Source organism: Jaculus jaculus, chromosome 5, assembly GCF_020740685.1.
Source record: "Jaculus jaculus isolate mJacJac1 chromosome 5, mJacJac1.mat.Y.cur, whole genome shotgun sequence".
Lineage (NCBI taxonomy): Eukaryota > Metazoa > Chordata > Mammalia > Rodentia > Dipodidae > Jaculus > Jaculus jaculus.
Genome location: NC_059106.1, coordinates 128236670 through 128260236, shown reverse-complemented (window position 1 = coordinate 128260236; position 23567 = coordinate 128236670). Strand labels below are relative to the sequence as shown.

The window sequence follows — 23567 nt, the reverse complement described above, 5'->3', positions numbered from 1 at the left end:
CCTGCCTCTGCCTCCCAAATTCTGGGATTAAAGGCGTGTGCCACCATGCCCGGCCTAAAAGCATATTTTAATATTGTTTTCATCAATGGGGTGACAATTATTTGTGTCGATAATTTAAGTCATACTATCCCCCACTCACCAGCACAAGTTGTATATATTAGCATGCATCCTATTGTCAGGCAGACTCAGAATGAGTACCCATTACTTACTGCAGTGTATCTAGCTTAACCAGTATGTAGTAGTAGTACTGACTCTACATTGTGACTACACAAAACCAATAAAGAGAACAATATTTACACATGACACTTGGAAGTTAGGAAAAGCCATGTCCAGCTGGTATGAAATGCCGAGAGTTACCTACAAAATGGTATTTTCTCTCATAAAATGCAATGGTAATGATTTTTGGGGGGGGTTATTGTTAATTTTTAGGTAGATGTAGTGGCAATTACTTGCCATTTAGTTATTTCTACATATTGAGAGACAAAAGGAACCTTAAGCTCTCATAATGTTCCCACTTCCACTTGGCATTAAACTGATACTTATGAAAACATCAGCTTAATTGTTACCTTTACTTCCCAAGCCTCTGTGTTTGTCCATCAGATATTTTTCTTGAAGCTCGTTAAGGGCAGGGTGCCCTGCTCCATCATGATGTACAGAGAGAAGTCATGCAGACATCTCTCCCTGACACTTGTGCCATGTGCTGTTTGTTGTCAGAGCACACTTACCCTCTAGGCCACACCTACACAATGGACCCTTGTTCACCTGTTGAAGGCTCCATCTTCCCAGCTTCTAATCAGTATCTCTTTTGTTTTGTTTTGTTTTTCGAGGTAGGGTCTCACTCTAGTCCAGGCTGACCGAGAATTCACTATGTAGTCTCAAGGTGGCCTCAAACTCATAGTGATCCTCCTACGTATGCCTCCTGAGTGCTGGGATTAAAGGTGTGTGCCTCCATGCCTGGCTGCTAAATCAGTTTATCTTTAAATAAAATAAACTGAAGAGGAAATGGAATTTTATTTTGTACTTCTTTTTCTATGGAATTGTATTTATGTTATTGCCAACAGCAAAGTAAATTTGAATTTTTAGCTTCTTTCTCTGTAGTCATTTTTCTTGATATTTTGTACTATTTTTTATTGATTTTGAAAAATTTTACAGAAATCTCTGATTGATATGTATTCTGAAGTTCTTGATGTCCTGTCCGATTATGATGCCAGTTACAATACTCAAGATCATTTGCCACGTGTAAGTGAAAAATCAGTAGACAGTAAGCTTGCTTCTTAACAAGAGAATATGCTTCTCAGAAATCATGTGGCTTGGGCCTCGTGCATGCTGGGCAAGTGCTGTACCTCCATAATCATAACTCCTGTGTTCTGGGGATAACTTGAGCACTAAGTATTGGTTGGTTACTTATATTTTGGTCCACATAAGTAAACATAAGTACTTTATGTATTATTTACATGTAAGTATTTTGAAAAAAAGTCAGGTGTTTGGCATTATTAAATGTTATATTTATAATTAAAATACTGAGTAGCAAAGTAAACATATGAATGAAATTTCACCCAATAGAACTCATTGTGTGCTTGTGAAAAGTAAAGAAGCTATTGAAAAGATTTGTGAAAAGTTAATGATCTGGTTTTAGAAATAACTATTTTAGCTCAGCATTGTACCACTGAGCCACATTCCTAACCCAGAAGTAACTTTTTTGTTAGCATTTTTAAATTTAATTTTAATTAATTTGGTTGTAAGTAATGGTTCCAATTGATATTTTACTATGCATATTTTCAGTATACCTCTGTGTACTAATCATCACTTTTGCATAGATTTGTTTTCAGAAATTGTGCCTTTAATTATAGCTATATATGAAGACTAAAGAATGCATAGTATTATTTCAAATTCACTTTCATTTAATTTGGTATCATAAAAATAAAAGTAAATATCATTTGTTTGCTGTAAGGTTGTTGTAGTTGGAGATCAGAGTGCTGGAAAAACAAGTGTGTTGGAAATGATTGCCCAAGCACGAATATTCCCACGAGGATCTGGAGAGATGATGACACGTTCTCCAGTAAAGGTAGGAAATTAGGCCATCTGAGTAAAGTGCCTTTTCAGTGAGGTCTGTCCATTGTGTTGACATAAAGACTGTAGTGAAAGAAGAGGTTCCTTTGTAGCACATGAACCACTGTCAGTGTAGAAATCAGTACACAGCACAGCCAGGAGGCCTGTGTCAGGATCTAAGAGTGACTTAGAGTAGAGTGGTGGGAGAGGATATTACAACCCAGTGGGTTTGATTCTGTGTAAGGCACACAGAGAGACTGAGGACGAAAATGAGAATGATAGAAATGGAACCCATGAACTATGGATATGAAAGAGATCAGAGAAACAGGGCAATAGCAATTGAAATATGCTGAGTCAAGAGATGATTTTAAAGATATTAGTACACTGAGTGCCATTGTGATTTTTGTTTTTCAAGGTAGGATCTTGCTCTACCCAGGTTTCAGAGTCAAGATGAAATATCTCAGGATTGTATTACAAACCATGACCTTACTGGGTCAAGGCTCCAAAGGAAAGAGTAGAGTAAGAAGAGACACATCACAAGTGGGGATTGCATCCTTGCCACTGTCAGAGGTACTGGAAAAGGGAGCAAATAGCTAACATGTGAAAGTCAGCCAGTGTGAGGAGACATGGAACCATGCTTGGAAGTAGGAGTGAGCTAAAGTGGGTACTGAGGGGATGGTCACCTGGTATGATGGGTGGAAACATGGAGCCATGCTGGAAAGTAGGAGTGAGCTAAAGTGGATATAGAGGGGATGGTCACCTGGTGTGATAGAGGGAGACATGGAGCCATGCTGGGAAGTAGGAGTGAGCTAAAGTGAGTTTAGAGGGGATGGTCACCTGGTGTGATGGGAAGAGACATGGAGCCATGCTGAGAAGTAGGAGTGAGCTAAAGTGGGTTGAGGGGATAGTCACCTGGTGTGATGGGAGGACATATAATCGTCGCCTGGTGTGATGAGAGGAGACATGGAGCCATGCTGGGAAGTAGGAGTGAGCTAAGTGAGCCCTGAGCCCTGCTGGGAGATGAAAACAAGACTGCAGAGCAGTAGTCAGTTTGCAGGTGGAGGCAAGTGGATGGAGATGTGGAAGTTGTTTGCTTCTGCTTTCTGTACTAGAAGCAGCCATCTTATCAGACACTGAATAAGGAGAAGGAACAAGGGATTGAGGAAAGTCTTTCCTAAGACAGTGTGGTGGCTCTGGAGTGTAGTGAAGTGAACTTGTAAAGTCCAGAAATGTGAAGACTGGGGAGCCAGGCTAAGTCCCCATTAACTCTGGAAACATAAATTTGAAGTGATTTCTTGTTGGTTTTTTATTGTGTTTCTTTCACATTCAGAATATATATAAAGTAATTAAGGAATTGGAAAGTGGAGATCACCAGGAAGTATGGCCAGAATAGTGGTAGAGTGAGGCAGTGAGACTGATGAGAAAGTCTTCAAGAAGGGAATTCCATGTAACCGTAACAAGGAACACTGGGCAGTTTAGTGAGCTTCATGGGTCCGGCTGTGAATTAGATTGTGTTATGTGGTCCTCGTTCCCTCTTCATTGCTCAGAATATGCCTAACTTCATGTATCGATTTTACCAATGAAGGAAAATTCCAAAGGGAACATATACTCTGCAGTCAATGTCAGAAAAACTGGAAACCTACCTTTTGTATCATTATTGTCACCTTCCTTGTAGAGGACACTTCAGGAAAGAGTTGTCTTTGTTCTGCACGCACAGAGGATGTGGGCAGGTTTCCTAGAAACAGACAAGGCTACCTCTTTGAGCTCTCATAGTCTTCTGTAATGTAGAGGGAGTCCTTTAATCTTGAACACCTTGTTTTCCTCTCCTCAGAACAGTAAAATTGGCAAAATCTTGACCTAGAATTTCAGCCTCTTAGCAGCTGTTATCTGCTTGAGTCCTTAATATGCACAAGCCCTGGAAGGGACATCGTGTGCAGGATGCAGGGTTTAGTTTTTCAAGGTTCATTTCTAGAGTTCATTTTTCTCTGAGATCTTGGTACCTGATAACCTTGAATTCAATTGTTTGTGTATTTGGACCAATAAATAACTATAGATATTAAGTTTGTCTCTTGAGTCTCTGTTTTAGTCTACTAATTAGCCAGTGTTCTGGTGAAAATAGCTGCAGGAAGATCCTTCCTATGTCCTTTGGGATCCTGGGATCCTAGACTCTAACCCAAGCTGCCATTATTGCTTGCAGGAACTGATTTTTGTGTTTTTATGTGGGTTACTTTGCTAATTCCGGTGGAAGCATATATATATATGTATATATATGTATTTATTTAGTTTTTCGAAGTAGGATCTCACTAGCCCAGGATGACCTGGAATTCATTATGCAGTCTCTGAAGGGCCTCAGACTCAAACTCATGACGATTCTCCTACCTCTGCCTCCCGAGTGCTGGGATTAATGGTGTGCACCACCACACCTGGCAAAGGATTTATATTTTTAAAGTAAAGAAACATAATTATGGAAACTTGAAAATTTATAATTTAAATCTTAAGGAATATGAAGTTCAGGAGTTCTTGCAAAACTATTGACTGGTAAAATGTGTCGCTCAAATCTCTGCTGTGACACTCTGGATTTTGCCACATTGTTCATTTATATCATGTATTTCTCCCAGAGCATAGACAGTCAATTTTGTATGTAATCATCTGCACATAGAGCTCGTGTATTGGTAGATGGTGATTGGATGATTTGTCCTTTACCTGAATTCATCTTGTAAGTTAATTGCTAGATTGTGTTTCAGTTTTTCAAGTTTTAGAGTGGTGACTTGATACTCTACATGACATTGGGGAATGTAAGGGCAGCAGCATTTTAGGTCATAAAAGACATAATATACCCCTTGTCTGTTTAGAAATCACAGACTTTGGGGGTGATGTGCACATGAACAGTACAGAACTGTCAGCTCCAGGCAACCTTCCTATACGTACCCTGAAGTGACCCAGATTCTTGTAGTATATTGGCCCTGTCTGTAGCATGTAAATACTATGGGAATTCATATTCATTGCCAATGTGTTGTTAGATCTCAGTTTTCTTTTAATTTTAGGTGACTCTGAGTGAAGGTCCACACCATGTGGCCTTGTTCAAAGATAGTTCTCGGGAGTTTGATCTTACCAAAGAGGAAGATGTGAGTAGAATTCATCTCAGGTTCATATTTATAACTTTATAACCTCTTGTAAGACAATTAAATGGAATGTTTGTGAACTAATATTTCCCTAAGATTTTTGTTCTTTTCTACTAATAGCTTGCAGCATTAAGACATGAAATTGAGCTCAGAATGAGGAAAAATGTGAAAGAAGGTTGTACTGTTAGCCCTGAGGTAAGGGTCGCAATTCATTTCAACAGTGTTTTAGGGAAATGTAGTCTTTATGCTTTGAAATGAATTATGGTACTGATGCTCATGTTTAGATTATCGCTCTTCCAGGATGCATAGATGTGTTGTCGGTGTGTGTGTGTGATATGCATGCATGTTTGTATATGTGTGAGCACTTGTGCAGTGTGTAGAAGACAGAAATTCCTCAGTTGCACTTCATCTTTTTTTTTGTTGTTGTTTATTTATTTGAGAGTGACAGACACAGAAAGAAAGGCAGATACAGAGGGAGAGAATGGGCGCGGCAGGGCCCCCAGCCACTGCAAATGAGCTCCAGATGCGTGCGCCCCTCGTGCATCTGGCTAACGTAGGTCCTGGGGAATTGAGCCTCGAACCGGGGTCCTTAGGCTTCACAGGCAAGCACTTAACAGCTAAGCCATCTCTCCAGCCCTTCATCTTATTTTTTTATTTTGTGTTTTTGTTTTGTTTTTCAAGGTAGGGTCTTGTAGTTCAGGCTGACCTGGAATTCACTATGGAGTCTCAGGGTAGCCTCAAACTCTCGGTGATCCTCCTATCTCTGCCTCCCGACTGCTGGGATTAAAGGCATGCACCACCACACCAAGCTCTATCTTACTTTTTTGAGACAGGTCTCTCCCTAATCTTGGAGGTCACAAGTTTGGTTAGACTATCTAGCCAGTAAGTCCCAGGCATCCTCCTGTCTCCATCTCTGCAGGGCTGGGATTACAGGTGCAGATCACCATGCCCAGAATTTATGTGGGGATCGGAGCTAAGGTCCTCATGCTGTTGTGGCAGGCACTTTACTGATTGATTCATTTCCTCAGCTCCTAGATTTTTTTTGCTTGTCTTTTTTAATATTCTAAATAACTTATAATCCTAAAAGTAGTTTGCCAGAATAGTTATTTTGGAATCAAGTGAAAAATCACTTTTTCCCCCCAAATGGCATGTCTGAATGAAGAAACTAAAATTTCCAGAGTATGTATCACCAAAACTATTAGCAAATTCACCTGTCAAATTGGATGTATTTTTGTCTTTCTAAATAGACTATATCCTTAAATGTCAAAGGCCCTGGGCTGCAGAGGATGGTGCTTGTGGACTTACCAGGCGTGATTAATGTATGTATACACAAACACAGAACAGCTACATGATTTCATTCCTACCCTGAAAGACATTTCTAATGACATTGCAAACCTTTCTCTTCAAGACTGTGACGTCAGGCATGGCTCCAGACACAAAGGAAACCATATTCAGTATCAGCAAAGCTTACATGCAGAACCCCAATGCCATCATCCTATGTATTCAAGGTAAATCCCAGCGGAAGAATGTGGTGACGACTGTACTTCCTCAAGCCCTTTACTCTAGTGCATGTCATGTAACTATGTAAGAGAAGGGTGTTTTTACCTTCTCTCTTGTTATTAGTCAGTAGAATGGCATTTTGGGGTTCCTTTGATAATTTTCACTTTTGGTGTCATTGAAATTTATATTGTCTACAATTCTTTGCATAAGGTAAATTACTAAGGAAGTATTTTGTGCTCTAATGTCAACTTCATTGCATATACAGCTTGTGATAAGTCTTTACAGTTTACTTTGTAGTTATTACAGCATTGTTTTCAACTCTTTTTCAGATGGGTCTGTGGATGCTGAGCGCAGTATTGTTACCGACTTGGTTAGTCAAATGGACCCTCATGGAAGAAGGACCATCTTTGTTTTGACCAAAGTAGACCTGGCAGAGAAAAATGTAGCCAGTCCAAGCAGGGTAAGGACAAGGTTTTAATTCTAAGAACTTTTTATTTTTGTATAAGTTCCACCTATGGTAAGGATTATTTAAAGAGGAAAGAAAAAGAATGAAAGAAATCTTCTGACATATGTAGTGAAAGTTTTTAGAAGGTTGTACTAAGTTAAACATTATTCTAGGATATATTACTGTTTATTTATTCCCAAAATACTTAAGTCATTAATATTGCTTTTAGATAATTATATATGCTAACATAATCATTAACTCTGTTTGTACCCTCTCTTTCCCTCCTCCTTTCTCTCGTCTCTCTCCCCTCCATCCCTCCTTTCTGCCCTGTCTCTCTCTCTTTCTCCCTCTGCCTTCCTGACTTGATAACTATAAATTGCTGACTGTATACATTCATTTTGGACCCTGTATATGCCGGGTTTTTTTGCTTCAGATAAACATTTCGTTGCCTACTTCATCACAACCATATTGGAGATGCTTATAGTAGGAAAAGCATTGAATTGGGTATGGTCAGACCCCAGCATTCTTCTTCATGCTCCATCAACTGACTCCATGTTCTTGGGCAGACCTAGTTACTTCCTGAAGCCAGTCAGCAACGCATTAGTCTATTTGATTATATTAAATCTAAAATCGTTTTATTTCTGAAACTTTGTACATGTATACAGTGTCTGTTAGAAAAATTATTTTTGGGCCTTTTAATCCCAGCACTTGGGAGGCAGAGGTAGGAGGACCGCCACGAGTTTGAGGCCACCCTGAGACTGCATAGTGAATTTCAGGTCAGCCTGGACCAGAGTGAAACCCTACCTTGAAAAAAAGAGAGAGAGAGAAAAAGAAAAATAATTTTTGGAGTTGTTATCCTGTCATCTATAACAGCTTTCCTTTTTCCTCCTCCTTTAACAAAGAGAGTTTTATTTCAAGGTCACCTTGCATGGAAGACTTATTTGGGTGCATCTCTGACAAAAGTCATGATGTCTACTTAACTGTCAAGTACAAAGGAGTGATGAGAAGAATGGAGTCTGTAATCAGGTTTTTTTAGTTTCAAATCTTAGTACTCCCATTTGTTAGCAGCATGATGTTGGGTAAAGTATTCAGCTTTTCAGTACTTAAGGCTTCCATGTCTGGTGGTAACAGTATCAATGATACACTGTCATAGGCTGTGATGAATTCATGAGCTAAGTAAGTAACACAAAGTGGTTCGAATAGATACATTCATACGAAATTATGACTGTCATATGAATAATAATAATAAATTGATACTGTTCTTTCATCCCCTGTAAAACAACAACTTCAAAAAGCCATCCCCACTGCTGCTGCATCTTTGTCTTCCTTTCCCAACGTGGACTTAGTGGGCTTGTACCTTTGTCAGCAGTTTCCCCAACACACCAGCCTGAGGCTCAATGATTCACAGGACTTGCAACTAGTCAGACTCACAATCAGGATTCAAATGTTGCAAAACAAAAGCGCAAAGCAGAGGTGTCTGGGATGAAGTTAGGAGGCAGCCAGCTTAGGTTACTGGGGGTCTTCTCCCAGTAAAGTCACAGAGGGCACACTTCATTGCTCCAAGTTGCTCATTAAAGGCTCCCACTAAGGTTTTAATCAGAAGTTGGTCAGGTAGGCTCCCTCATATATCAAAATCCCAGATTTCCAGAAGGAAGGTATCTGTCAGCACAGACCACATTACTTGCCCATTGAGCCACCATCGTCTAGTTAAAGTTTTTTTTGTGTGTGTAGGGGATTATTTGCCATGAAGTTTCCAGATGCCAAGCAAAGGTAAGCAGGCCTTTTGTAGGAGAGCCTCAGGCCTGCTATGTTAACTCTTTTCTTCACCACCTCCCTGTCTTCCTCTTTGACTTTTTCTAAGAATAAGGCCTGCTCTGGCAGTATAGGTACTGATGTGAAAAGGGGGAGAAGAGAACTAGAAAGAAATTTCTGCGACCTGCATTTCTCTCCATTCCTTTCATTTCTTACTTCTGTAGATGGACACTTTGAACTTCAATTGAAATCCACCTGAAGCTTATTTCACTCCTTTATCTGTCCAAGATTAAGCATTAACCTCAGTTGTAACTTTTCTTGCAGGAGGTATTCCTGCCTCGTATTAAACTGAATGAACCAGGCGTAGAAAATCTTAGACTGAGGTATGGGGAGATGGCTTAGTAGTTAAGATACCTGCCTGCAAAGCTGAAGGACATAGGTTTGCTTCTCAGGACTCATGTAAACCAGATGTACAAGTTGGCACATGCGTCTCGAGTTCATTTCCCTGGAGCATCCATTCTCTCTCTGTCTCTCCCTCTCTCACTCTCTCAAATAAATAAATAAATAAAATGAAATGAAAAGAAATTCTTAGACTATGTGTACTAGATCTATGCAAATATGCATTTTCTGTACAGAGTGTAGTTTTGATTATCTGCAGGACAGGATTTTTGTTCTTAAAAGAGTTGAACTAATGGGTCCAAATACTTTTTTTTTAATTTTTTTTAAATTTTTTTAATTTTTTATTTATTTATTTGAGAGTGACAGACACAGAGAGAAAGACAGATAGAGGGAGAGAGAGAGAATGGGCACGCCAGGGCTTCCAGCCTCTGCAAACGAACTCCAGACGCATGCACCCCCTTGTGCATCTGGCTAACGTGGGACCTGGGGAACCGAGCCTTGAACTGGGGTCCTTAGGCTTTACAGGCAAGCGCTTAACTGCTAAGCCATCTCTCCAGCCCCCAAATACCTTTTAAAAGATATCTCATATTTTAAGATCTCAACAAACTTTTTAAAAAAATTAACTTCTTTACTTAAATCAGTATAGCTAGTAAGTAGCATTGCAGGAAGGCAAATCAAGGCCTAACTTGTAATGCACATGATTTTAATTTTGGTATATAGATCTTAAAACATTTCAGTAGTCAAATATTTTCTTTCAAGTAACTGAAATACACTTAAATGCATTAATACATATTTATATATTTTAATAATCATATGTATGTAAAGCACTTAAAATTACTTTGTTTTCCAAATTGTATAATATGCTTTTTAAAATTATATAAGTCTGGGACTGGAGAGATGGCTTAGCAGTTAAGGTGCTTGTCTGTGAAGCCTAAGGACCCGGGTTCAATTCTCCAGTACTCCTGTAAACCACATGCATCTCGAGTTTATTTGCAAGGGCTAGAGGCACTGGCATTTCCATTCTCTCTCTATCTGCCTCCCTCCCCCCGAAACAAATAAATCAATTTTAAAAAATCTAAATTGTGTAAGTCTACATTTCACATTTCTTGTTCTCATTTAAATAGATTCAGCAGATAATTGAAGGAAAGCTTTTCCCGATGAAAGCTCTTGGCTATTTTGCTGTTGTAACAGGAAAAGGTACGGAAAGATGGGTTACTGTGATTTATTTTTAGTTTCTATTATCTTCAAATTATAATAAAGATTCATTTTCTTGGTGAAAATTTGGTCACTGTTTTTCCCTAGGAAACAGCTCTGAAAGCATTGAAGCTATAAAAGAATATGAAGAAGAATTTTTTCAGAATTCAAGACTCCTAAAGTATGTGTCTTGTTAAAATACTTACATATTTTGTAGCAGGAGTATAGCTCTGATGTTCATGCTTCATAGTTCCTACCTTAATATTAACTGTTTTTCCACATAGTGGCCTATACATAATGAAGGCTGCTTAAGCTATTCTTGGACATTGGGGGCTATCACATGGCATAGTAGGCATGACCAACTGTCCCTGGGAATGTGGATGCTGAAAGACAATAGAAACTGCTTTTTAAAAGTTAACATCTTTTTTTAATATAACATTTCTCTTACAGTTTTAGACAACGTTGGCTTGGGAGGCAGCAAAGGAATATTGACAAAAAATAAGATGTGGGGCTGAAGAGATGGCTAGTGGTTAAGGCATTAGTCTGTGAAACCAAAGGACCCGGATTCAATTTCCCAGGACCCACGTAAGCCAGAAGTACAAGGGGCACATGCATCTGGAGTTTGTTTGCAGTGGCTGGAGGCCCTGGTGTGCCCATTCTCTCTCTTCTATCTCTCTCTGCTTGCAAATAAATAAATTTATAGAAAACAAAAAAATAAGATGCAGAACCACAAAGCAGAAAGCAAGAACTGAAAGGACAGCTGAATTTCACTTGAACTTTATATGTAGAACTTCTAGAAATAAAAACTATTGGCCTCCAGATTAGTATGTAAGTACAGGTAGTTCTTGCAAACATAGCTGGAGACTTTCCATCCATTGGGAAGGAAATGACAAGCATGTAGATGTTGCCCATTATGGTACTCACCAGTCGTATGTGATTATTAATGTTCAAACTACTTAGCATACCAGAAAATGAAACTCAGGGGAGGAGTTACATTATTGGGCAGCTTCAGTGCAGACCATTTTCTTCCTCACAGTGTTACTGGACACGGCTGGCTTTTCACATTAGAGTGAACTAATCTTTTGCAATTTTTTAAAACTATTTTTATGTACTTATTTGCAAGCAGAGAGAGAGAGAGAAAATGGGCACACTAGGACCTCTAGCAGCTGCAAATGAATTCCAGATGCATGTGCCACTTTGTGTATCTGCCTTTATGTGGGTACTGAGTAATCGAACCCAGGTTGTTAGGATTTGCAGGCAAGCACTTTAACCACTGAGCCATCTTTCCAACCCTCTTTTGCCATTTTAATATATTTTAGATCTTGTTTTTTATAGGACAAGTATGCTAAAGGCACACCAGGTGACTACAAGAAATTTAAGCCTTGCTGTATCAGACTGCTTTTGGAAAATGGTTCGAGAGTCAGTTGAACAACAGGCTGATAGTTTCAAAGGTAATTCAGCTTATTAAAATAATAATGCAACAAATTTAGGCATTTTGGTAGTTGATGACCTTTAGCATTCATTAGATATTTTTTCCTGCCTTAGTTACCCACTGCTGACTTATTATTACACAGTAAGGGGAAAATGGAAAAGGTTGTTTACAACCTCCCATTATACAAAAACAGTATTTTCCCTTTCAGAAGCAGCGTTGCAGAGTTAAATCAAAGTAGCCAGTTTGCAGTAGTGCTTGAGAGGCAGGTTATACAATTACAGAGAACGGGGCCCCCTTTCTAGGAGGAGCTGAGGGAATGCTGGATGCAGAGCACTCTGCGCTTCTGCTGCGCTAGACTGCTCCCTGAATCCTACATCTCTGCCGCTGCCTTTGCTGTGTAACCATCCAGTAAGAGCACGCTCTCCTTCCCTCTTAGAATTTGGAAGTCTTGCTTGTTTATTCATTTAGTATCTCAGCATCCTTGTGTGAATAATATTTTTGTTTCCAGTTTATAGAAGGGAAATTGGTGGTGCAGAGTAACCTACCCAACCAGGGTCACATAGCAGTTAGATATGAATATCAGTGGTATGACCCCAGAGTCTACTTCCTTAGCAGCTGACCTAAACTACTGCAGTTGTGTCCTTGTGAAATGAAGATGGAGAAGCCAGAATCAAGGAGAAGAGTTAGACAGCTGTTAGGATACTGGAATTCTAAGGAATAACATAGATACACTCTTGGAAGTCCAGCTAATCCAGAAGATGTTCAGAATGGCCTTGAACACTACACCTTGAAGGAAGGAATCTGCAAACTTGACCATCTTTCTTCTTCCTCAGCAACGCGTTTTAACCTTGAAACTGAATGGAAGAATAACTACCCTCGCCTGCGAGAACTTGACCGGGTAATAATATCTCAGTGCCTCACATATTTTGTATATATCTTCATGAGCTGTATTCTAACAAAATTGGTACTGATGGGAGAAATCTAGTAAGCTAAGTTTCTATAGTTTTGATCATAACTACGTAGGAGTAGCTATTTCTTCTATATTAAATTGTTAAAATAATTAGCAAACATAAGATATTTAAATGTTTTCTGAGTAAAGATATTCTTTAATGGTCTTACGAAATTAGCTTATGGTGTATAGTCTACATGTATTTAAATTCTACATTGACTTTTTACCTTTTCAGTATTTACATTGGTGATAATTTATCCTAATTTACTGAGAACTAAAAATTGTTTGCATTTGACTTTAAAATATTATTAGTTGTAAAATGCAGCATTAGCTTACTGCTTCACTAAATTGATATGTGTTGGTACTTTAACATGTCTTATGTGGAAACTTTATATGGACAAACCTTACATGAAAACTACATCCATAATTGATAAGTGGACATCTGCCTTGATGTCTTTGTCCTTGTCTAGGTAATGGCATTCCTAAGATTGAGACTAGAAGATCATTGCTGCTAGTCCTGTATTTTCAGACCTAAACTCAGGGAACAAGCCTATCTGGGCCCTCCTTTAGGTTACCTCTGAAAATCAAAATAGGGCAAATTTACTTTCTTAGGAAAATATTAACTTGTATCTGTGTTACCTAGAATGAACTTTTTGAAAAAGCTAAAAATGAGATCCTCGACGAAGTTATCAGTCTAAGCCAGGTTACACCAAAACATTGGTGAGTATTAGCCCCTTTTCTCAACATGGTACACTATGGCTTACAAGGAAGCAGTGATTTGTTGTGTCTTGGTTCATCCTTCAAAATAAAGGCAGGTGTAGTCTAGCCAATTGATTTCTGCACAGTAGCTTACTTAGGAGTTATTCATTCATTCATTCATTTGATCAGAGAGCTTTGATCTGGCTTCACCTTTACCTTTCCTTATCTTTTATTTAATCAGTACATAATCATGACTTGTATAAAATCATATCAGCATAAATTTTATAAAATGATACTTTACATAAATAGCAAATTATCAGACCTGGTTATCATAGAGAATAAAATCATAATGAAAATTGACTTATAGAAAAATGGTATATATTTTCAAATTATTTTTTCAGAGTAAAAGTAGTTGATAATCCCACATTGTGTACAAAAATTTTTTTTTTCCTTTGGTTTTTCGAGGTAGGGTCTCACTCTAGCTCAGGCTGACCTGGAATTCACTATGGAGTCTCAAGGTGTCCTTGAACTCATGGTGATCTTCCTACCTCTGCCTCCCGAGTGCTGGGATTAAAGGCGTGCATCACCACGCCCAGCTCCAAGTAAATATTTTTAATTAACTCCTAGCAGAGGTTTTGTTTAAATAGAAAGTAAATGTATCCTTTAGAAAACTTCTTTTTATTTTATTTTACTTATTTATTTAAGAGAGAGAATGGATATACTAAGGCCCTAGCCACTACAAATGAACACCAGATGCATGCACCATCTTATGCATCCAGCTTTACGTGGGTACTAAGGAGTTGAGCCTGGGTCCTTTTGGCTTTGCCAGCAAGTGTCTTAACTGCTAAACCATCGTTCCAGCCCCAATTTATGTTTTATGTTGACCTGGGTATTCTCAAATTTATTGCATGGGAGATTTTAAACAAATAAGCTGCATAAGGGATGGTGGTACCTACCTCGAAGATCAGTACTCAGGAGTCAGAAGCAGAAAGATCACAAGTTCCAAGTAGGCTTATGCTATATAGTGTGACCTTAACTCAAAGTAGAGAAGTATGACAGTGAAAACAATAATGAAATGTTTATGACCTGACTTTACGGTTCTCACTTGTATATTAAGCCCATTCAGAAACCTTGTTTAAGTCAGCTTTTGAAATTGCAAGAGATGCATAGATGTGTATATAAGTGTACATATATATACACACACACACATACACACACACATATACATGTATACATACGTACTGTGAATTGACTACTTGCCTTACTAGGTTATATGAGGGTAATGCACATAAAAAGTGATTTAGAAAACCATGATTAGTGAACTTGGGATGCAAATTAATGATAGAGCATGTGCTTAGCAAGCCAAGGTCCTGGGTTCAATGCCCAGCACCACCACCCCCCACCCACCCACAAAAAAAAATTCTGTTTGTGATAAGAACAGAGCTAATTAAGATCTTGACAAATGAAAAGTTAGAAAGGTTGGTTTTATTCAAGCCTAACATTCCTGAACTCATGTTATGGTATACCTACAGTGAAGTAAGAAGCCTAAAAAGCAGACCTAATTAATGATGTTATGAAGGGACAGGAATCCAGCTCCACAGTGTTGCCCATTGAAAAGAAAAGGCTGAGAACAAGAAAATCTGGCTACTGGAGAATTATGTCTGCAAACTTCCTAGTCAGATACTTCTCTATCATCTTTCAATCCATGATTTTTATTCTAAGCCCTAGGGCTTAATACAAAAGAAGAGCTAGGGCTGGAGAGATGGCTTAGCCGTTAAGCGCTTGCCTGTGAAGCCTAAGGACCCCGGTTGAAGGCTTGGTTCCCCAGGTCCCACGTTAGCCAGATGCACAAGGGGGCGCACGCGTCTGGAGTTCGTTTGCAGAGGCTGGAAGCCCTGGTGCGCCCATTCTCTCTCTCTTCCTCTACCTGTCTTTCTCTCTGTGTCTGTTGCTCTCAAATAAATTAATTAATTAATTTTAAAAAAAAAGATTTTAAACAAAAGAAGAGCTAGTCCTGACCCTAACTACTCATGCCACAATGGAAATAACTACATTACACCAAAAAGTATTTTAATTGCCTTGGGAATTTTTATTGGTACTTTTTTGCTGCCTAATGCTTTATTGTAACAGTTTAAGGCACATATCCCTAGATTGGTGAAATGTTTAAATTGATCACTTTGACTGTATTTGGATCTGGAAGAAGCACTTTATGTCCCAATAAGACAGTGTAATTATTTGTAGCCATTCCACTGTATTTAGTCATATTTTAAGTAATATTGTGAGAGATTAGATTTGACATGTAACGCTGTAGTGATAAATGTGCTCAGTGCATATTGTCAAGCCACATACACGATTCAGCTATGGGCACTAAATGAGATACTGGCATATTATCAATGTGACCATCTTTTCTAGCATAATAGCTGACTGGCTTCAAAGTAGTTCACCTTTCATTTAAAAATGCTACTGAAGCATGCATGTAATTTTTGGTGGCAAGTATTCATCTTTGGATTTAGTTAATATAATAAAAGTAAAATGAAAAAGTTAGTTGAATCCTCTCAAATTTGAGGAGACAGATTTGCAGCAGATCGAGTGGTTACCACTGGTAGATGACATATATTTGCTGTCCATCACTGTGATCCACAAATACATACACTTCAGAATTTAAACTAAGCCAGGCGTGGTGGCGCACGCCTTTAATCCCAGCACTCGGGAGGCAGAGGTAGGAGGATCGCCATGAGTTCAAGGCCACCCTGAGACTACAGAGTTAATTCCAGGTCAGTCTGGACCAGAGTGAGACCCTACCTCGAAAAACAAAAAAAAAAAGAAAAAGAAAAAACTATATATGTTTACTTCATTACTGTAGTTAGTGATATTTCTGCTGTTTTTAAAGTTGTAATATTATATTATTATGTTATTCTTGAAACTTTTCTTTTTCAATTACAGGGAGGAAATCCTTCAACAATCTTTGTGGGAAAGAGTGTCAACTCATGTGATTGAAAACATCTATCTTCCAGCTGCACAAACCATGAATTCAGGAACTTTTAATACTACTGTGGATATCAAGCTTAAACAGTGGACTGACAAGCAGCTTCCTAACAAAGCAGTAGAGGTTAGGATATAATTTAGTAAAATGGGTAAGAAGCGCTATCTGAAAGGAATAGGAGATGTGACAGTTGGGTTGTATTTCATCCCAGCCGCTATCTTTGTGGCCATTACACCTCGTGTATGCTTTGTTCCATGTCTCGATGGGAATTAACCTCAATATTGCTGTCAGTTACTACTACTGTACACATTGACTAGTTGACATGGTGTTGGCCTGGAAGTTATTAGTTCTTCTTTCAAAGATAACATTTAGTTGCCCCAGAAAAATTTGCTTCATTGGGAAATATTTTGAATTTCTGTGGGTAGAAATTCTGTAAGGTATTTAATGAATCAAATATTTCCTTTTTTAATTTTTCATAAGACTCAGTTATATTTACATAAGAATTTTCTGAGTTAGAATCCTGTCAAATTAGACTAGGAATTTCTCTCTCTCTCTCTCTCTCTCTCTCTCTCTCTCTCTCTCTCTCTCTCCATATATATATATATATATATATATATATATATATATATATATATACACACACACACATATGTATATATGCACACACACACACACATGTATATATGCACACACACACACACATACATACACTCACACCTTAAAGACTTTATTTCTGCTACCCAGGTATCTTGATTCTACCACTTAAAACTGTGATCACTGATCAAGTTGGTAACTTACCTGCTTCTTCATTTGAAAACTAAGGATGATAATGTTGCTTATCTCCCAGGCTTGTGATAAAAGATGAAATTTGTCTATATATATAAAATTCTTAGATAACACCTGGCTTTAGTAACTACTCAGGAAGTACAGCACTATTTTTATAATCATTACCAAGTTGGTATGTCCTGTCTATTAGGGTAGCTAAGAATCAGCATTTTGTGGACTCTGTAAGGTTGCTTACAAAATTGTAGTCCATTCTATATCTAATTTTGTTTTTCATACCAACCTTGGGTGACCAAGTGTCATTTTGTCATGACTGAGGTTGACCCTCCCCTTCCTGTCCTACTCCGATGCTGGCTTCTCCACCACTGCTCTCTGTCTTTGCCATCTTTATTTCTAATGATGCTAGCAGCCTCTGATGATGTGGCATATTGCTAAGCCCTAGTCATTCCTCAACCCATTAACCACGAAAATAATTGGAGAGGGTTCTCTGACACTTTTCACTGGCTGGCCTCACTTCTGGCCCAAACTGTGTGTTTTGTGTGACTCTTGATGGGATGTGTTCATAGCCAAAGGTTCAAGCAGTAAAAACAATTACAAAAATACTATGGTTCTTTGTCTTTTGACTTTCTGCCCTGGGCTTTAGGTGTGATGGGGAGTATGTGGGCCTGAGTGGGAAGGGTAGAAAAGCTGTAGTTTAATACGCACCCCATGTTAGCCATGGTGGCACATGCCTGGAATCCTAGCACACGGGAGGCTGTCGCAGGAGGATTACCTCATGTTCCAGGCCAGCCTTGGCAACATAGTGAGATTGTGTCAAAATAAATAAATAAATAAAAACACATGCTCCACCTCACCAATCACTTAATTTTTTTGGACAATCATCTATCTATGTTGTTGTTTCTTTATGTTAAAAAAAGAGAGAGGTGGCTATAAAATCCAACATTTTAAAAGCCTACTTAATCATATATAGACTTAGTTCTTAATTACTTATGACCCTACACTCTTTCTGTCACAATTCAGATGATTAAAGTATCTTAAAGCTAAATAACACTCAGCAGTGTCTGAAGGTTTTAATGCATGTTGTTTGCTTAAAGGCAAAAACATAAAGGTGATTGACTCAATGACCAAGAAACCTTAAGGAAATAGTTCAGTTAAGTTGCCTTACAGGTTGAAATAAGTAAGACCTGGAATGTAGACGTCATCTGAAGGAGGCAACCCTGTTCAGCCCAGCAGGTGGTGCCTTAAGAATATCAGTATATTGTTTCCAAGCTATTCACAGGCAGGTGTTTCAATTTTAAAACACTCTGCTTGTCTAGCAAAGTACATGAGACCTCAAGAACACTAGCTTATATTGCTGCCTTTGTATTAACATACTTTCATGTGTATTTTCTGATAAGATGATCTATCACATCTGTTTGGCTTGAATTCATGTATAATTTTTATATTGTATGTTCAATACAAGTATGCAGTATAACTACAGCTTTTTTTCTTTTAATTCTAGGTTGCTTGGGAGACCCTGCAAGAAGAATTTTCCCGCTTCATGACAGAACCCAAAGGAAAGGAACACGATGACATATTTGATAAACTCAAAGAGGCCGTTAAGGAAGAGAGCATTAAGCGCCACAAATGGAATGACTTTGCAGAAGATAGCTTGGTATGTCACTTGCTTAAGGAGGGTATTAACATTACTATCATGATGTTTCAGATGCTTTTTGTTTATTTGGTTCTCATTTTTCCCCATCTTGTTCTCCCCTTATCTCCGACCCCCATTTTATGTTTATATGTCATGTGTACTTTTGCCCTTTCTTGTCTTTTCTTTTTTTTTTTTTTTTTTTTTTTTTTTTTTTTTTTTTTTTTCGAGGTAGGGTCTCACCCTGGTCCAGGCTGACCTGGAATTAACTCTGTCATCTCAGGGTGGCCTTGAACTCATGGCAATCCTCCTACCTCTGCCTCCCGAGTGCTGGGATTAAAGGCATGCACCACCACGCCTGGCTTTGTCTTTTCTTAATATCTACTCTTGACCACCAGTCTAGCTTTTTAGGTTTTACTTATGTTTGCCCTCCCCCTTTTATATTCATAAGTGTAAAGGTTACAAGCTAGAATCTGCGTATGAAAGAGAACATGTGGCTTTGGCCTTTCTGAGTTTGGTTCACCTCACTATATAATTTTTTCCAGATCCATCCATTATTCTGCGTATTTCATAATTTTGTTTTGCTGCTTTACCCTCATGCATGTCTACCACATTTTTATTATCCATTCATCTGTTGATGGAGACATCAAGATATAAGCATGGGCAAGAACTTTTTGAACAGGATTCTAATAGCACTGGAAATAGCTCTAAGAATTAACAAATGGAACTGTATAAAACTTAAAAGTTTTTACACAGCAAAAGAAACCTTCAGAAAAAGTAACAGCTTACAGAATGGGAGAAAATCTTTACCAGCTATACTTAAGATGGGCTAATATCCAAAATTTATAAAGACTGAAAAAATTAAACACCCCCCCCCAAAATCTGCCAGTCACCAAATAGAGTAACAAAGTAAATAATTCACAAAAGAAGAAATGTGAATGGCCAGTAAGTATTTTAAAAGTGCTCAGTATCCCAGCCGTCAGAGAAATATAAATTAAAACTACTTTGAGATCCCATCTCACCTAAGCTAGAAGATTGTCATCAAAAAAACAAATCCTGTCAAAAATGTAGGAAGATAGGAACCCTTACTTTCACTGATGGTGGGAGTGCAAACTAGTATAGCCATTACAGAAATAAGTATGGAGGTTTCTCAAAACTTTGTTCCTGGAGTGGGTCAATGGTGTGTGATGGACCACAGGACATGTCTATTTTTCTTATTTTGGTTTTTTAGTAATAACAATCTATGTATATATTTCTTATGTTATAAAATGACTTGTGTGTGTGTGGGAATAAAAGAATAAAAAATTAGAACTGTATTTTACCATCATTTTTCATAAGGCTTTATAAATGGTCTATCAGAATTTTTATATAATGTTAAGTCACTCAGTTTTAAATAACAAAATAATAGATTTGTGATTTATAATCTGAACTTTAACATTTCTCTGACTCTTCTAAAATCATCGTTGGCCTATCTCATTTTTGACTGTCATCAGAAAAACATCAAATTTTGCAGTAAATAGACTTTCATGGGTCTCTACAAATTGAGGGCTGAAAAGATATTCAGTACCATGCTTGCCTTGCAAGCGTGAAGACCTGAATTTTATCCCAAGCATGCACATTAAACAAAGGAGGGTGGTGGTTATGTGTGCTTGTCATGCCGGTGCTGGGGAGACATACAGGGTCATCCCTGGTGCTCTGTGGTCAGCCAATCTAGCCTACTTGATGAGATCCAGGCTAGTGAGAGACTCTGTCCTAGAAAAGGTGAGCATTGTTCCTAAGGAACAGCACCTGAGTTTGTCATTTGGCCTTCACACACACGGGCACATATGTGCATATGAGTACATGCATTTGCATATACACATCTCACTGTGAGCTCTTTATAATATATCTTGAAGAAATATTTGTCATATTTGAAAACCATGTTATTGTTTAATTCCTTAAAGATTGATTCCTAAAAAGAATACCAATGTTATTCATTCACTGAAAAGTTATAAAATTTGGAGGCCAGTTTTCAATGGTAAAAATAATAGCTAATATTTATGATTGGTTCAATTTTTTGAGCATTTGCTCTGTTAGTACTTTTACTGCTATTAGCAGTGAGATATAATTGATAATTTCTTCTGTCTTAGACAATGCTACTGTGTAGTTCATTGCAGTAAAAAAGAGAGGGAAGATGACCTAACTCTTCAGTATTAGGTTCTAGATATTGCAGTTCGTATAATAATGTATAGAATTCCTGCTGTTAACCCAACCCCTCATGTAGCTCACTTAATTTGATCCAGATGAGACTCTCTACATTGCTTTTCAGGTAGAAAGCTAATAAATAAGAAGGCAGATTAAAGGAGCTCCTTCATTTTGGGGAGGAGCATATACTTTCTGTGCTGTTTAAGTGAATCTATTATTTTTGATATTCACTGTACTGCCAGTTTGGAATTACTGATGAGGCACTCTAAATTAAATTAGCTTTTGCTTTCTTAATCGTTGCAGAGGGTTATTCAGCACAATGCTTTGGAAGACCGGTCCATATCTGATAAACAGCAGTGGGATGCAGCAATTTACTTCATGGAAGAGGCTCTGCAGGCCCGGCTCAAGGATAGTGAGTAGAATTGACCACGAGCTCTTGAATTCTGAGCATGTTCAGTGCAGGTGCCACCGTCAGCTTTAGGAAGCCTTTATAAAAGTGTATAGTTGAATGTTTACTCATAGAATTTGATTTATAGATGTTAAAAAGATTAACTCACCTGGATACATGATGCTTAGCTCTTACACAGGCCATGTCACTCATAATTTTTCTTTATTTCAACTGATTTCATATTGGTATAGCACTTAAGTAAGACCATTTTACATTGTGGTAGTGATAAAGTTCTGAAAATGGATTTTTTTGTTTGTTTGTTTTTAACTTTTCTAGCTGAAAATGCTATTGAAAACATGATAGGTCCAGACTGGAAAAAGAGGTGGTTGTACTGGAAGAATCGGACTCAAGAACAGGTAAAAACAAATTTCTCATCTTAGGATATTTTGCTCATGGTTTTTTTTGCCTTGGTTTTATTTTACTTTGTTTGGTTTTGGTTTTTTGAGATCTTGCTCTATAGATGAGGCTGGCCTCAAACTCAGCAGTTGTCCTGGCTTCACCTCCCACATGCTGGCATTACAGATATGATTACCACATCTGCCTTTATTCTGTTCATTAAAATTAAAATATAACTGTTACCTTTTGTGATTTTTGTTAATATGTTTGCAAAATAAATATATAAAAAGTCAGATAGGAAGTTTAAAAGAATTCATTCCTTCAGTAATCATTGAATGAGCACTTCAGAAGACAAAATGGTAGAACTAATTATAAACAATTGTAAAAACTGAAACCAGGGCTGGAGAGATGGCTCAGCAGTTAAGAGCACTTTTTTAGGGCAAGCATGAGGGTGTGAGGAGACCTGAAGGAAAATTCAAGTTCGAGCTCCATGACTCACAAAAACACTTTGGCAAGGATAGGCATGTCTATAATCCCAGTTCCATAAGGAAACAGACCTGAGAATTGGCAGAACTTGCAAAAGCCCAGCAAGCTCTGGGATCAGTAAGAGACCTCACCTTGAGTAAGAACAGTGGAGCAGGACACCCAACACAGTCCCTGCAGGCCAGCACAAGGGGCACTACATGGGCACATACACCATCATGCACCAGCCAAAAGAATAATCACTAAAGCCAGGCATGGCAGCTCACACCTATAATCTCAGCACTTGGGAGGCTAAAGTAGGAGAATCGCTGTGAGTTCAAGGCCAGCCTGAACTAGAATGAGATGGTGCCTCAAAAAAACAAGAATTGGTAAATTACAGGAAAATATACAAAATTGAAGCCCTATTTCCACATCTACCCCTTTTGTACTCTTATAAATTCTTTTTCTGTTTAGCATTTAGTCTTACACATCTAATTCTTATATTAATTTCTTAAATGAAAGTTCCTAAAAATATGCAGACTCTTAAGTATATAAATGAGTGAAGTAACTAATAAGAGAGGTGCCGTTCAGTTCACCTGCTACTCTTTCCTTTGGATCTGCTGAGGTAGCAAGAAGACACTGAAATGTGGGAAATTTGCAGGGGATAAAAAGAGTATGAAGTACCAAAGAACATAGCCTTGTTTCTTTGTTTTTGTTTTCATTTTAATTGTTATTTAAGTTACATAACTAGCACCCTATTTTTGTCTAATTCCTTATTTCATAAGCTCTCTAAATTATTGGTTCGTAAGTTAACACTTAGATCACATATGTGCTGAGGGCTCATCATGAGTTATCTCTGCCATATAGGTGGGCTGAGAGAAGGCAGTCTGTCAAGAAGAACTTCTAGGGTCTTCTGTCACAGATTTCTGACTTTCAGACAGAAAGAGCCATTGATTAGAAATAACTGGTGTAAGGCAGAAAAACTCGAGAAAAACAAACAAACAAACATGGTAACTGGATTTTGTAGTTAAGTGAAATTGAGCCTGAAACCTCCAGAATCATCCCAATGTCAGAGCTTGCCAAAGATACTCAGAATTATTCTGTTCCTACTTGTAAGTTGTTTGTCCTCTGGAAATTAAATGCATAAAGGTCCACTTAGAAAAGCAGCAGATTCATTTAAGATTGATGCAAAGGACTAGG

At 38.1% G+C, this 23567-nt stretch overlaps 1 protein-coding gene across 4 annotated transcripts in view; it reads left to right on the top strand.

Moving 5' to 3' along the window:
• Nucleotides 1-23567, top strand: part of Opa1 (OPA1 mitochondrial dynamin like GTPase) — a 79855-nt gene that overhangs the window by 25836 nt on the left and 30452 nt on the right. For all 4 annotated transcript variants that reach the window (XM_004654249.2, XM_004654254.3, XM_004654250.2 and 1 more), the window contains 16 exons: nt 1153-1239; nt 1952-2065; nt 5094-5174; nt 5292-5366; nt 6419-6490; nt 6580-6679; nt 7001-7131; nt 10392-10464; nt 10570-10642; nt 11797-11912; nt 12727-12791; nt 13486-13562; nt 16485-16650; nt 18809-18961; nt 21425-21533; nt 21846-21925. In XM_004654249.2, the coding sequence (XP_004654306.1) occupies nt 1153-1239; nt 1952-2065; nt 5094-5174; nt 5292-5366; nt 6419-6490; nt 6580-6679; nt 7001-7131; nt 10392-10464; nt 10570-10642; nt 11797-11912; nt 12727-12791; nt 13486-13562; nt 16485-16650; nt 18809-18961; nt 21425-21533; nt 21846-21925 (1572 nt within the window). The remainder of the gene's footprint in view (nt 1-1152; nt 1240-1951; nt 2066-5093; nt 5175-5291; nt 5367-6418; nt 6491-6579; nt 6680-7000; nt 7132-10391; nt 10465-10569; nt 10643-11796; nt 11913-12726; nt 12792-13485; nt 13563-16484; nt 16651-18808; nt 18962-21424; nt 21534-21845; nt 21926-23567) is intronic.